The sequence below is a fragment of the Anabrus simplex genome, chromosome 1 (assembly GCF_040414725.1).
Source record: "Anabrus simplex isolate iqAnaSimp1 chromosome 1, ASM4041472v1, whole genome shotgun sequence".
NCBI lineage: Eukaryota > Metazoa > Arthropoda > Insecta > Orthoptera > Tettigoniidae > Anabrus > Anabrus simplex.
Window position 1 is genome coordinate 1,576,846,943 of NC_090265.1, and position 14,458 is coordinate 1,576,861,400.

The window sequence follows — 14,458 nt, forward strand, 5'->3', positions numbered from 1 at the left end:
CCATTCCAGAGTTAACTATGCACGACTTTTGCTATCGGATTCCGAGAAGTAATTTTCAGTCATTCTCTGCACCTCTAAAGAACTTGATAGTGATATAATTTGAAAAGAGAAAACATTTTCTATGACCTATGATTACCAAAATAAACTTTGAAACGCATTTAAGCAAATACACTGTGCAAGTCGTGAGGTGTAATATTGTTAAGAATGTTTTTTTTTTTTTAGTTTACGAAAATCAATTATACTTATTTCATATGTAGAGAAGAAAGAAGGACCTTGTAATCATATTCAAGAGACCTCAAGTTTTACACGGAATTCAAAGTAAAAGGATACGACATTTCATCCCAAAACTTCTGCATTCGATGATCAGAATTCGTGCCATAACCATCTTGGTGAGAATTCACTGACGATATCAGCTAGCTTTCACACCCTAAAGAGAGAGGATAACAGAATATTTGTTCTTCAGGCAGTCGCACATTTGGTAACATTTTCAGTTCTTAAGTCTTAACATCCAACTCTAAAGTAATTTGTAGTGATACTCCTCCTGACACCAACCCTATTTATTCAATATCGTGTGTTTCTGTGGTGGTTGGTAGTGTGTTGAGTTGCGTTTATTAATGCGAACGAAACCCAGTCCCCGTTCCTGAGGAATTAAAAAAAAATCCCCGACCGAGTCTGGAATAGAATCTAGGTCCCTCTGAACTGAAGACCACTGATGACCATTCAGCCATGGAGCGATAAATTTGATCGTGATACTTATAATTTGAAAATTGGAATCTATATATCACGCATCATGGTGCTAAATTACTGTTATTTGATCAGTGGCTGTCTATGTTTCTAGGAGCGCATGTGCATGTTCATTAAATCCATATCATAGCTGGACTGAATCGTAGGAAATTATTCAGTATCAATATGGGGGGAAATACAATATGATTTCGGGAAGTGTATATCTGAACGCAGTATGATTGTTATGACCTTTAAATCATCATCATCATCATCATCATCATCATCATCATCATCATCATCATCTGTTTACCCTCCAGGTTCGGTTTTTCCCTCGGACTTAGCGAGGGATCCCACCTCTACCGCCTCAAGGGCAGTGTCCTGGAGCTTCAGACTCTCGGTCGGGGGATACAACTGGGGAGTATGACCCGTACCTCGCCCAGGCGGCCTCACCTGCTAAGCTGAACAGGGGCCTTGTGGAGGGATGGGAAGATTGGAAGGGATAGGCAAGGAAGAGGGAAGGAAGCGGCCGTGGCCTTAAGTTAGGTACCATCCCGGCATTCGCCTGGAGGAGAAGTGGGAAACCACGGAAAACCACTTCCAGGATGGCTGAGGTGGGAATCGAACCCACCTCTACTCAATTGACCTCCCGAGGCTGAGTGGACCCCGTTCCAGCCCTCGTACCACTTTTCAAATTTCGTGGCAGAGCCGGGAATCGAACCCGGGCCTCCGGGGGTGGCAGCTAATCACGCTAACCACTACACCACAGAGGCGGACATGACCTTTAAATACTAGGTTTATTTTCCACGCCTTATATTTCGGTTGTTGTATTCACTATCTAATAATTTCAAAAATACACTCAAAATATTTTAATTCAACGTACATTGTGTTTCTCTGTGATGGATGGCAATGTGGTGTGTTGCGTATGTTAAGATGAACAAAACATTAACTCCCCTTGCTAGAGGAATTAAGCAGACGCAGGAAAAATCTCTGATCCAGTCGGTAATACAATATGGAGCTCTCAGAACAGAAGACAACTGCTGACCATTCAGGTATATTGCAACGGTCCTATGAAGTGATCTCTTCTAATCCTTAACTATTTAAACCAATACGTGTTGATAAAGAAAGTGAAATAATATTTGTTTCACTTTGTTTGGCCTTGGGTTTGAAAAGGTTGAAACCTTAAATTATCAAGTTAGGCTGGCAAGGCGCGTTGGCATCACCTTAAATATAAACATACATATATTGGAAGTGTGCTTCATATCAGACTGTCCCTAGAATTGGTTAACGTACCAGTCGGAAGGAACTCTGCATTTACCGTTGCCATAAGTTGAACATTCCAGCAAGGTAAGCATAAACCTCACAGGCTGGAATCAAGAAGTCTCATTTACTACGATAAGGAAAGAATTACTTCCAACCTAAGAAGACCACAAAGAATTATATCGAGCATTTTAAGGATGCGTAAGGTCACGTTTCAGAGTCATTAAATGTGAGAGTCCCGTGTCAAAAAATCACTGCCTTATTAAAGAATCCCTTTTCAGGCTCAACTCTAGCATTTCGGCGAATGTAGCAAATAAATGGGCGTTTGAACTGATATTATTATTATTATTATTATTATTATTATTATTATTATTAAATTAGAAATTTAGTCCAAAGTTGAATGGAAAGTGAGTGAAACAGAACCATTTTTGAAATCTCTCGAAATTAAATATTTCTCAAACCCACCATACATGATACCCAGGAGTGTACTGAACGTTCTCGGAATATTATGATGCGTTTCTGCGTCAGAGAGGTGCACTTAATATAGAATTGAACTATGTAACATTATAACAAATAATATTTATACGAGAAATAATATGTCATACGACAACAAGGAGGGTGACATGAAGGCGTCTTCTAAAACCCCACCAATAAGGAAGGAAAAACACAGAATGGTCAGAACTGATTGACCAAACTCACTAGGATGTGAAAATGAAAACCTACAACCTGCATTCCAGTCATTGACCGGGTCAAGGATGTAATGAATGAAACATATATAGGCTGTTATTACAATGGGGTCGCCACTCCCAAGGTGATTTATATTAATGAGTGATAAATGCTATGAAATGATAGTGGACAGTGTTGCTGGAATGAAAGATGACAGGGAAAACCGGAGTACCCGGAGAAAACCTGTCCCGCCTCCGCTTTGTCCAGCACAAATCTCACATGGAGTCACCGGGAATTGAACCACGGTATCCAGCGGTGAGAGGCCGACGCGCTGCCGTTTGAGCCACGGAGGCTCACTAGGATGTAAATAAATCAAAAGATAAGGTCTAATGTCAACATGTTTTTGCTCAGGTAAAATTGAGATTTGGCCCATTGATCCCAAATTCCCACAATCAAAAATGAGAATAGCATTACATGCAGGTAGAAGATCGGAAATTTAATGGAGGAAGAAATGGAGTGACTATGAAACATCATTCAGTGCAGGTGGTTTTAACTTTGAAATCTTCTGATGCCCCATTTGACCGATGTAAAAAGTACTGAAATTACGTATAACTACCCGTATTAAGATAGGGGCTGCCTGGCGGAGGCGGTAAAGGTGTGCTCGGTTCGCCCGGAAGGACGTGGGTTCGAATCCCCGCCAGGAAGTCGTAAAATTTAAGAAACGAGATTTCCACTTCCGGAGGTTGCATATGGCCCTGAGGTTCACTCAGCCTACATAAGAAATGAGTACCAGGTTAATTCCTGGGGGGCAAAGGCGGCCGGGCGTAGAGCCAACCACTCTACTCCATCACGTGCCGAGGTTAGCAATGGTGGAAGCCTTTACCTTCCACTCCTCCAAGGGCCTTCATGGCCTGTACGGAGGTGACTTTGACTTTGACCCGTATTAAGATTATTTTGGTGCTGGCTATTGGAGTGGTGACTACAAGGCCCGTAGCGGAGACCTGGATTACTTCAACTTACTTGTGCCAGGTTCCTAACTTTCATCTTCTCAATCCGTCCTCCCTTAGTCAACACTTGTTCTCTTTTTACTTTCTTTGCGAGGCGTAGGTGGTCTTTCAATTTCACGTCTGAGGAGCGTAATTGCCGAGATGTATCATCATTACCATCATCACCAAATTACCACGACCAGCTGTGTCGATTCCGTCAATCCTGTACAGATATGTAAATAACAAGATAGTTCCTCTTTTGTGATAGAGCATGAATTTCAAAAGAAAAGTAAACACCGCTGCAGCTATCTTAGTGTTCATAAGTGCAACAAAGGAACAAGTACAATATAAATGACCTCTTTCTTATCTGGAGGAACAGTGAGAGCTCACTCTACTTTTGTCGGGAGTGTACCTGAGTTGCACGGGCTTCCGCACACTACCTAGAGACAAGGGGGAGATATTTTACGGCCTCGAGAGCCCATACAACCAACACACAAAAGGGAAACTTCTGAATTATATATACGAGCACTGAATACTTTAATGAAGTAAACTTTTCAGCTTGTTTTGTGCATCTTGCATCCTTTATGTTGCTATACAAATCTAACTATAACCTTTCATCCTTATCTTCAGTAGAACAGGAATGTGCACTTCAATCATCAATCGTAGTCATCTTAAAGGATGTAATGTTGGTTATCAGTGTCTCCTTAAAGATCAAATTTAGGAGAAATGGACTGACTTTTTAATTCCTTAAATGTTCCTGAAGTTTTGACGTTATTGTCAAATTACTCGATTAAATTCACGATGCAAATTTGAGCAATTCGTCGACGATTCACTCTCTTCCGTTCACTGACGAGTGTTACTATTCCACCGACCATATAACACCATACGTACACTCATTTACCGACTGAAACATGTGTATTTGCCAATGGTTTAACGTCGTACTAACAAATCGAAGGTTTCGATGAGTCAAGGAAGTGAAAAGGCCGGGATTGGAAAGGTAGTGGTCGTGGCTTTAATTAAGGCACATCCCCAGAATTTGCTGGTGTGAAAATGGGAAACCACAGAAAACCATATTCAGGGCTGCCGACGGGCTGGAATTCTAACCCACCATCTCCCGAATGCCGCACGGCTAACTTGCTCGGTGAAACATATACCACATAACGAAGAGCTGAAGAATGTTGTTTTAACATCAAACTTAAAATATTATTGTGCCCTAAGAAATGATATAGGGGTAGATAATGTTACTTTAGGGTTCAAAACTAGTGAAATGGGGTATGGATTTTAGTGCCGGGAGTGTCCGAGGACATGTTCGGATCACCAGGTGCAGGTCTTTTTGATTTCACACCCATAAACGACCTGCACGCCGGGATGGCGATGAAATGGTGATGATGACAAATACACCCAGTCCCCGTGCCAGAGGAATTAACCAATTGTGGTTAAAATTCCCTACCCTGCCAGGAATCGAACACGGGACCCCTATGACCAAAGACCAGCACGATAACCATTTAGCCATGGAGACGGATACTAGGACATTATCGCCGCCTACGACATGATAACAAATAGCGATTGGTGTTGTTTTAAAGTTCAAAATTAAAAGCTTATCGTTCCCTAGAAGGTGATGGAAAGTTAGAGTCAAAACTAGGAGTATGTTATCCCCCAAGAGATGATTTACGTCATGATGATAGTGTGCTACTTTAAGAATCAAAACTACGAGACTTTCAATCTCTAGGCCTCTAGGGTGTAGGGAGGTGATTGATGTACGTGACAGTGGATAATGTTACTTTAAGGGTAAACTCTAGGAGATTAATATCCTGTAGAAGATTATATACGTACTGTTCATTTTAGGTTCAAAACTAGGAGATTATCATCTCTTAGGAGATGATGTGGGCTATCACTTTACCAGTCAAATTTTGGAGAAGTAGATTTTTTATTAAATCTTCATCAAGAAAATGGAAAAGAGAAAGTAATCATGTTCTGGAAATTTTGACATTATTGTCAAGTTATTTGATTCAATTCTGAAAGAAAACTTGAGCCAGCGTTTATCAAGTTACTGTATTAAATTTATGGTTTGAACTTGACTCGGTATTTAACCCTTACGTTAAATTAATGTCTTAAAAACTCACTCTCCCTCTCTGTTTTCATAATATGGAATTTCTACAATCGTTGTTTTTAACTGAAATATTTGTTTCTTTGGAGGACACCATATAACACAACCTGATTCAAGGTTTCTTGGTAAGACAGTTTAATATTCAGGAGTTCTGAAACATACTACTGATATAATGAAACATTTATGCATTTAACACACTTTTACTTCAAGAGTATTTCTGAGACCATAAGTGCATAAACCATACATACCTTCTTAACTGCATGTTTTACAGCAAATGACATACATCCTAGGAACTCGCTCCTTCTGCAAGAGAAAATAGGTTTTCGATTAGATATCACACAAGATAATAGTCACCCTGTAATAAAATTATTATTGTGCTACATGTTCACTACATATGAGATGCACTGCTAGCATGAAGATAAACTGGGTGCTATTATTATTATTATTATTATTATTATTATTATTATTATTATATGAGTGAAATTCGTTAAGACATCACATTTTTTGCAAATTAGAACATAATATATTATTAATGTCCTATTTAATTTCTGCATCACCTGAGCCACGCCATGTGAAGTAAAGAAATAAATAAATAAGTAAATAAATAAATAAATAAATAAATAAATAAATAAGATCTGTTTTTATACTTTCACATATGAACAATAGGCATACATATTTACATACTGATGCTATTGCACGAAATGTATATATTTAATCTTCATTAAGTGTATTCTCATAATGGCATGTACCTTTCCAGTCTACGATGAAGGTAACTATACAAAATTGGCAGAGAGATGTATTTGATTCAATAACCTTCTAAGCTTATTTTTTTTTAATTTACAAAGCGGGCCAGCGTTGCTCAGGTGACAAAGCATTCCACCTTTCAACAGAGTTCGCGCTAGGTTGCTGGTTCGAGTCTGGCCTTGGGCATGGGTACCTGTGTTGCCCTTTGCTATACCTTTACTTCATGTAATAGATTTCTTCTCGATTCATAACGTTACTGAAATATTTCTTTTTTTTAAAGTACAATTGGAACTTAGACCTGCGTGAGACTGTCAAAAGTATATATCGAAAATGTAAACAGTTTTCATGAAAACACTTTGTGTAGAATACATCTCTTTATAACAACGGAGCGATACTAACATGTAAAACAAAAATGTTATTTATAATGTCTTGCAGCATCGGGAATCGACCCCGATTCTATGAGGACGACAGGGAGTAGCGCTAACAGTTAGACAGGGGAGGCGGACATGTTTTAAGTAACTTCCACTTATCCCAGAAATCAAGCCACAAAGGGATTAAGCTCGGACGCCGGTGTTTTATTAATATTGCATAACTATTTGCAAGTTGCTTATATTTAGTACTATTACTATTTTATTCCAATAGACTATTATTATTTGCTCTAACAATGTTTGAAATGCTCAGATAGATATACGAAAGATGCAGTATATGCATGTTGGGTATCGAGCCCGAAGGCTGCTTTGATTCTCAACAGCTACACCATCATCTGTCATAGGCGTCACTGAAGGGGCCTTCTACAGAAATGAGGAGTGGGATAGTTTGCCGTTCCTTTCCTCGCCGATCCAGAAGTTGATATTATACATCAGTTCGTCAAGCCCACTGAAATGGACGCACTAACCGACCTTATGATAGCATTTTCGCACCATTCATAACAGAGACTGGCTGCAATAAGGAATGGTATTAACCGAGTGAGTTGGCTGCGTGGTTAGGGTTGCGTAGCTGTAAGCTTGCATTTGGAAGATGGTGGGCTTGAATTCAACCGTCAGGAGCCCTGAATATGGTCATCCGCTGTTTCCCATTTTCCCACTAGGCAGATCCTGAGGCTGTGCCTTAATCCTATCACTTTCCCGTCCTTGTATCGCCGAAAATCTTCGATGTGTTAATGCTACGTTAAACCACTAGCAAGGAATAGCATTACTAGCATCAGTCATACCTCAGGCATTTTCAAATCCTGAAATTCAATGATAAGACAGAGAGGTCAATGAAAGCAACACATTTGATATTGTCCATGCCAGAAGACAATATGTACTGTAAACACTGGGTCTCGCCAGCAAAGGTACCGTACACTCCAAAGTTGAACTTAGCATTGGTTTATGGTAAGTATGACCATGGCAGAGTGTACGTATATGCTGTACCGCTGTTGATAACATTGTCAATGTGTCGCTTTTTATCAAGTAGGCCCTCTGAAAAAACATTCTACACCGGGTGAGTTGGCCATGAGCTTGCATACGGGAGAAAGTGGGTTCGAATCCCACTGTCGGCAGCCCTGAAGATGGTTTTCCGTGGTTTCCCATTTTCACACCAGGGAAATGCTGGGCCTGCACTTAATTAAGGCCACGGCCGCTTTCTTCCAACTCCTAGGCCTTTCCTATCCCATCGTCGCCATAAGAACTATCTGTGTCGGTGCGACGTAAAGCCCTTAGCAAAAAAGCATTCTACATCTTTAGAAAAACGTTAATAGATTCGTCATTGAAAGAAATTCTCTGTCTGGAACATTGCGTGTTCTAAAAGTACGGGCGGTGTGGTGATATCCTTTACATTAGTGTGGTGGACATCTCATATAATATGAGAGGAATTATTCGAATGGTATTATTTTAAGTTTTCGTCACCGAGAGAGAGTAAAGGAACACTTTTCCTGAAGGGCAGTGGTCATTTCAAGCAAACTTCACACACCGCCCCCCACTCCTCTTTATAAGTTGCGAGTTTATGGTAAACCTCGGAGATTATATTGATTACCAACTTAAACGTCAACGATCTATCATCTACACTGACTGACAGAGCAAATGCAACACCAAGAAGGAGTGGTCAGAACTTTATGCCAATTGCAGGGTAGACTGACGTCACTGAGGTATGCTCATGATGTGAAATGCGCCGCTGTGCTGCGCACGTAGCGAACGATAAATGGGACACGGCGTTGGCGAATGGCCCACTTCGTACCGTGATTTCTCAGCCGACAGTCATTGTAGAACGTGTTGTCGTGTGCCACAGGACACGTGTATAGCTAAGAATGCCAGGCCGCCGTCAACGGAGGCATTTCCAGCAGACAGACGACTTTACGAGGGGTATGGTGATCGGGCTGAGAAGGGCAGGTTGGTCGCTTCGTCAAATCGCAGCCGATACCCATAGGGATGTGTCCACGGTGCAGCGCCTGTGGCGAAGATGGTTGGCGCAGGGACATGTGGCACGTGCGAGGGGTCCAGGCGCAGCCCGAGTGACGTCAGCACGCGAGGATCGGCGCATCCGCCGCCAAGCAGTGGCAGCCCCGCACGCCACGTCAACCGCCATTCTTCAGCATGTGCAAGACACCCTGGCTGTTCCAATATCGACCAGAACAATTTCCCGTCGATTGGTTGAAGGAGGCCTGCACTCCCGGCGTCCGCTCTGAAGACTACCATTGACTCCACAGCATAGACGTGCACGCCTGGCATGGTGCCGGGCTAGAGCGACTTGGATGAGGGAATGGCGGAACGTCGTGTTCTCCGATGAGTCACGCTTCTGTTCTGTCAGTGATAGTCACCGCAGACGAGTGTGGCGTCGGCGTGGAGAAAAGTCAAATCCGGCAGTAACTGTGGAGCGCCCTACCGCTAGACAACGCGGCATCATGGTTTGGGGCGCTGTTGCGTATGATTCCACGTCACCTCTAGTGCGTATTCAAGGCACGTTAAATGCTCACCGCTACGTGCAGCATGTGCTGCGGCCGGTGGCACTCCCGTACCTTCAGGGGCTGCCCAATGCTCTGTTTCAGCAGGATAATGCCCGCCCACACACTGCTCGCATCTCCCAACAGGCTCTACGAGGTGTACAGATGCTTCTGTGGCCAGCGTACTCTCCGGATCTCTCACCAATCGGACACGTGTGGGATCTCATTGGACGCCGTTTGCAAACTCTGCCCCAGCCTCGTACGGACGACCAACTGTGGCAAATGGTTGACAGAGAATGGAGAACCATCCCTCAGGACACCATCCGCACTCTTATTGACTCTGTACCTCGACGTGTTTCTGCGTGCATCGCCGCTCGCGGTGGTCCTACATCCTACTGAGTCGATGCCGTGCGCATTGTGTAACCTGCATATCGGTTTGAAATAAACATCAATTATTCGTCCGTGCCGTCTCTGTTTTTTCCCCAACTTTCATCCCTTTCGAACCACTCCTCCTTGGTGTTGCATTTGCTCTGTCAGTCAGTGTATAACCAACTTAAGGTAGTGAGACACTTTCAAAAAAATTACGCTTCTCACAGTTCATGGATCATAAAATCACGTTATTTGTGCGCTTTCGAAGAAAACTGTTCCAGAACCTTCACTTAAAAATCATGGTTTCGTACATTACTCTACTTGTCTGAAGACTCTTCAGAATGCACGGCCACCGTGCTCGATAGCCGCAGTCGCTTAAGTATCCAGTATTCGGGAGGTAGCGAGTTCTAACCCTACTGTCGTCAACCCTGAAGATGGTTTTCCGTGGTTTCTCCATCTTCACTTCAGGCAAATGTTGGGGTTGTACCTTAAAGGCCACGGCCGCTTCCTTCCCACTCCTAGCCCTTTCCTGTTCCATCCCCGCCATGCCGGGCTGAGTGGCTTAGACGGTTGAGGCGCTGGCCTTCTGACCCCAACTTGGCAGGTTCGATCCTGACTCAGTCCGGTAGTATTTGACGGTGCTCAAATACGTCAGCCTCGTGTCTGTAGATTTACTGGCACATAAAAGAATTCCTGCGGGACAAAATTCCGACACCACGGCGTTAGTGTGACGTAAAGCAAATTATAAACAAAAAGGAATGTACGGTCGAAAGGTAAGGTAAAATATTCCTTCTAGCATAAGCTCCGGTGTAATTAAATTAATTTTAGGAATAGCATATAACCTAGGAAAGAGACGGATAAAACTGTTCAAAACACAGAGCTACAGGAAATTGAAGAAACGCACACAGAACACAGAATGTATTGTGCATTACTTATACACATCGCACGGAACCTATATGAGAATTTGACAACTTGCCCAGTATAATTTCTAGTTATATTCTGTAGGCATGATATGCTTATGTCTGACAGTTCCTGAACCTTATCATGTACTGTGGTTTCGAAGGAATCTCAATAAAAATAATTATCATCGTTTTATGGTGTTCAAGCAAATAAAGTGAGAACATGTAGTATTTGTAGCAGAGCAACACAAAACTGCTTGATAATGTGTTACAATTAATATGTTACGTTAGAAATCAACCGAATGATTATTGTCATCCATTCTTACACGATACAAAACAGCTCAATGATATTCAGTCTGAAAGTTGCAATTACGCTGAAAATATTGTTAGATAATCACTTTTCCTTATAGTAAAACAGAAGGTCAACAAAAACTTTCGAATGACCTATCTACAACAAATCAAGAGGCGGTAGTGCTGGCTGTAATATCTAAATTCTTCAACAGTGTTTCAGTAACCTCCTGAAAGCAAAACATATTTCTATACAATCGTTCAAAAAAAGAATAAGCTCATGTTATTTCAGAAGTTCTTCATAGGTACACTTTTCTCAGGAACAACTGAACTTGTAGGTAAAATGTTCTTGTGGGCATCCACATGGCTTCGATCGCATGGGAGGTGAATTATATTTAGATTATAATTAATATTAAGTCTGAAAATACCATGTGCTCATTCTTTCTTTCAGCGACTATACCTCATGATTCAGTGAAAGAATACTGTATACACGTGGGAGAAAATAGTCGCTATGGCATATGACTAATTAAAGAGCTCAAAAACGTTTCAATTGGACCAAGGCGTGTGTGTGATAAGAGGTGACCTGCGATTAGCAGTATCTGACAGAATATGAACAGTGCAAAGTACTACAAAATCTATCACCGTGCTCAAGTGAAATAATTTAGCTTTGTGCACCTCTAGTAGACTAATGACATGCATAATTTCATAGTACATTAACACTTCTCTTACGTATTAACATCACCTACAAGATTTAATATTAGATAGAATCTATAGTAATTTTTTCAGTCTATTTAAAATTATCATGTCAAATTGTATATTTAAGCACGTAGATAACAAACAAATTTGACTTATTACATAAATAGGTATGAGTATCTACACAGTAGTATAAAATGGAAATTGTCACTACTAAAAATAGTAACAACAAAAATGATGACAATGATAATAATTGTCTCTAAAATGCAAGGTAACACTCATGCTACTATAATTTCCATGCAACCAATAACAGGTTTCTAACACTATTAAAACATGTATTAAAAGAAAAGTTGGGGGCACAAAGATGTAGATATCCACTTCCATTCGAAAAAATAAGAACAGTTGCCTCTGTGAATCTGAGGTAAAGTGTCCAATCCTTAAACCCAAGATTTTGGAAAGACAGACAAAATCCTTCGCACTATTTAAATGTTAAAGAACGCTGGAGCATACAGCCTTACAATGTACCCAGTAGAGACCTATTCTCGCTGATAGATGGTAGTGTAATCGAAACATCTAAATATCGCCTAGGGTGCAAACCAGTAACCCAGGCATATTATTATTATTATTATTATTATTATTATTATTATTATTATTATTATTATTATTATTATTATTATTATATGTTTTTCCACAAGTTTGTCCAGCCTTGGAATACTTATTACTCTGAGTTACTGGGTTCTACAGCCGTGCTAGAGGGGTCATAGCATCTCCCGCGAAGAGAGATGGGCATGCTTACGTCAGAGTAACTGCAATCAATTCGGAAGGTATCGTATTGGATTGTGGTCAGGCGTATTGTTTGTTGCTTGTAAGCGCTCGGGCTGTGTTTTCCGTTTGGGCAGTACCACGCTCACACCATAGCATACGGCGTGCGCGTCACCGGCTGTTCACCTTTCTGCGCGGCCAAACATTCCAGGGACCAAGAGTAGGATGTGTTAAAAAGATTTCTACCTAAATGATGACACTGAATGTACGAGGACAAGTCAAATTAACAACTTTAAAAGTGTATGAAAATACGAATTGTCGCGCCATGGTTCTGTCCATTCGGAATGCCGTTACAAAACCGTAACGAATATCCTATAGGTGACAGTACCATGCAGACAAGCAAACTACATCAAAGCACTAGTGTAACAATGGTTGCCCACTTCGGATATGCAAGAAAGAGAACAGCGGCCTCTTATTCGGTTCGTGAGTAGCAAAAAAAAGGTTAAACCTATTGAAATTCATAGACGACTGGCGATTCAGTGTAGTGATGTATATTTATCATAGCAGCAACATGACAATGCCCGGCTTCATACTGCCCGTGCGACATATGCGACCATCCAAGACGTGCACTTGAGTGTCTTCCACATCCACGGTATTGAACAGACCTCACTCCAAGTGATTACCTCATGTTTGGGTCACTGGGAGGGAACACGTTCCACTCAGATGAAGAGAAAGGATGCGCAGATAACCAGACGATTCTTTTTCTAGAGGAATTTATGCACTTTGTAACCGCTGGAGGACTAACGTTGAACGACGTAGAAAAATGGTACAATTGTGTACCCCTTTCGCTCAGTAACATAGATTGAGAAAAATATTTAAGGTTTCAATTTGACTCACTCTAATATAATGAAAAAAACGATTACTTCACTCATATTGATTATCCCACTAAATGTCTATAAACTGTTGACAGTTTTTATGAGAGTTTTTTTAAAACATCAAGATCGAGTCTGTCAGTAAAATACGTGATGAGCCACATGTTGCGTAAAAGTCTCTTTTAAGTACGGTTTATATTTTTAAATATTCAGTAACTAAGACGTTGTAGCGAAGAACAATAAAAGTACATAACGTATTATCGGATGATTCTTAACATGGGGTTATAATGTTGTTTATAAAGCAATCGCCACACAATACACTCCATACAGTTGGCTAGCAATATCAAGGAAATATTAGGATTAGCAAGGGTTTAACCGCGATTTTACTATAATAAAAACAAAAAAGAGCTGTTTCAAACATTGTTTATTCATAAAATATATTTGAAAGTAAAAATATTTGTTACTATAGTTTTTGCTCTCGGAACTGCTTCCGAGAAAAACTCCTGAGTGCGGCCTTGATTCGTTGCCACCCATCATCCTGAAGTTTGACCGTATTCACATTATCACGAGATCCCGCACGCTCTGCTACGGAGATTACACTGGTTGAAAGGCAATGATTGACTCCTATGCAGTAGCCAAGAAAGAAGGCAAACTATTGGTAATATAATCTAATTCTCTTCTTAACAGTGTGATAAACTTTCCATCCCATCAAGAGATGGTCTGCATCAAAATGTGCTGAGAAAAAAAAAACACTGGACTTTTTAACTGAGAATTGTAGACTGTGGTGAGTGAGTTATTGGGGTAGCGCACGCATAGGGCCACATGGAGCGAGAAGTACTGCAGTGTCTCCCTGAAGTGTCTGGGTACTTCCTGAGAATATCGACCAGTAAGGGCCTGCAGCAAGCGGTCCGGCCGGGGCTCAGCGTGACACCAGCTCAAACATTCTGAACGCTGCGCCGCGTGTTCATTCTGGCGGCCCACCCAGAGTCAACTTTAGACATCATCCCTCATAAAGTTTACTCTTTACAACTTGCACGTAATACCATTGGGAGTGACAATATTTCCAAAGTAGCAAGCTTAAATAATTTACAGGAACATAGCAAACAACTCAGTTTATTTCCCTTTACCTGTTGCTCGTATAGCCCTTTACCAAAACAGCTGGTAGTGGTGACTAC

General features: G+C 41.2%; 1 protein-coding gene across 1 annotated transcript in view; it reads right to left on the bottom strand.

The window, feature by feature from the left end:
- Nucleotides 1-14,458, bottom strand: part of PsGEF (Protostome-specific GEF) — a 603,069-nt gene that overhangs the window by 463,767 nt on the left and 124,844 nt on the right. Inside the window, exon 2 of the mRNA XM_067138170.2 lies at nt 5,988-6,042. Within this exon, the coding sequence (XP_066994271.2) occupies nt 5,988-6,020 (33 nt within the window). The 5' untranslated portion in view covers nt 6,021-6,042. The remainder of the gene's footprint in view (nt 1-5,987; nt 6,043-14,458) is intronic.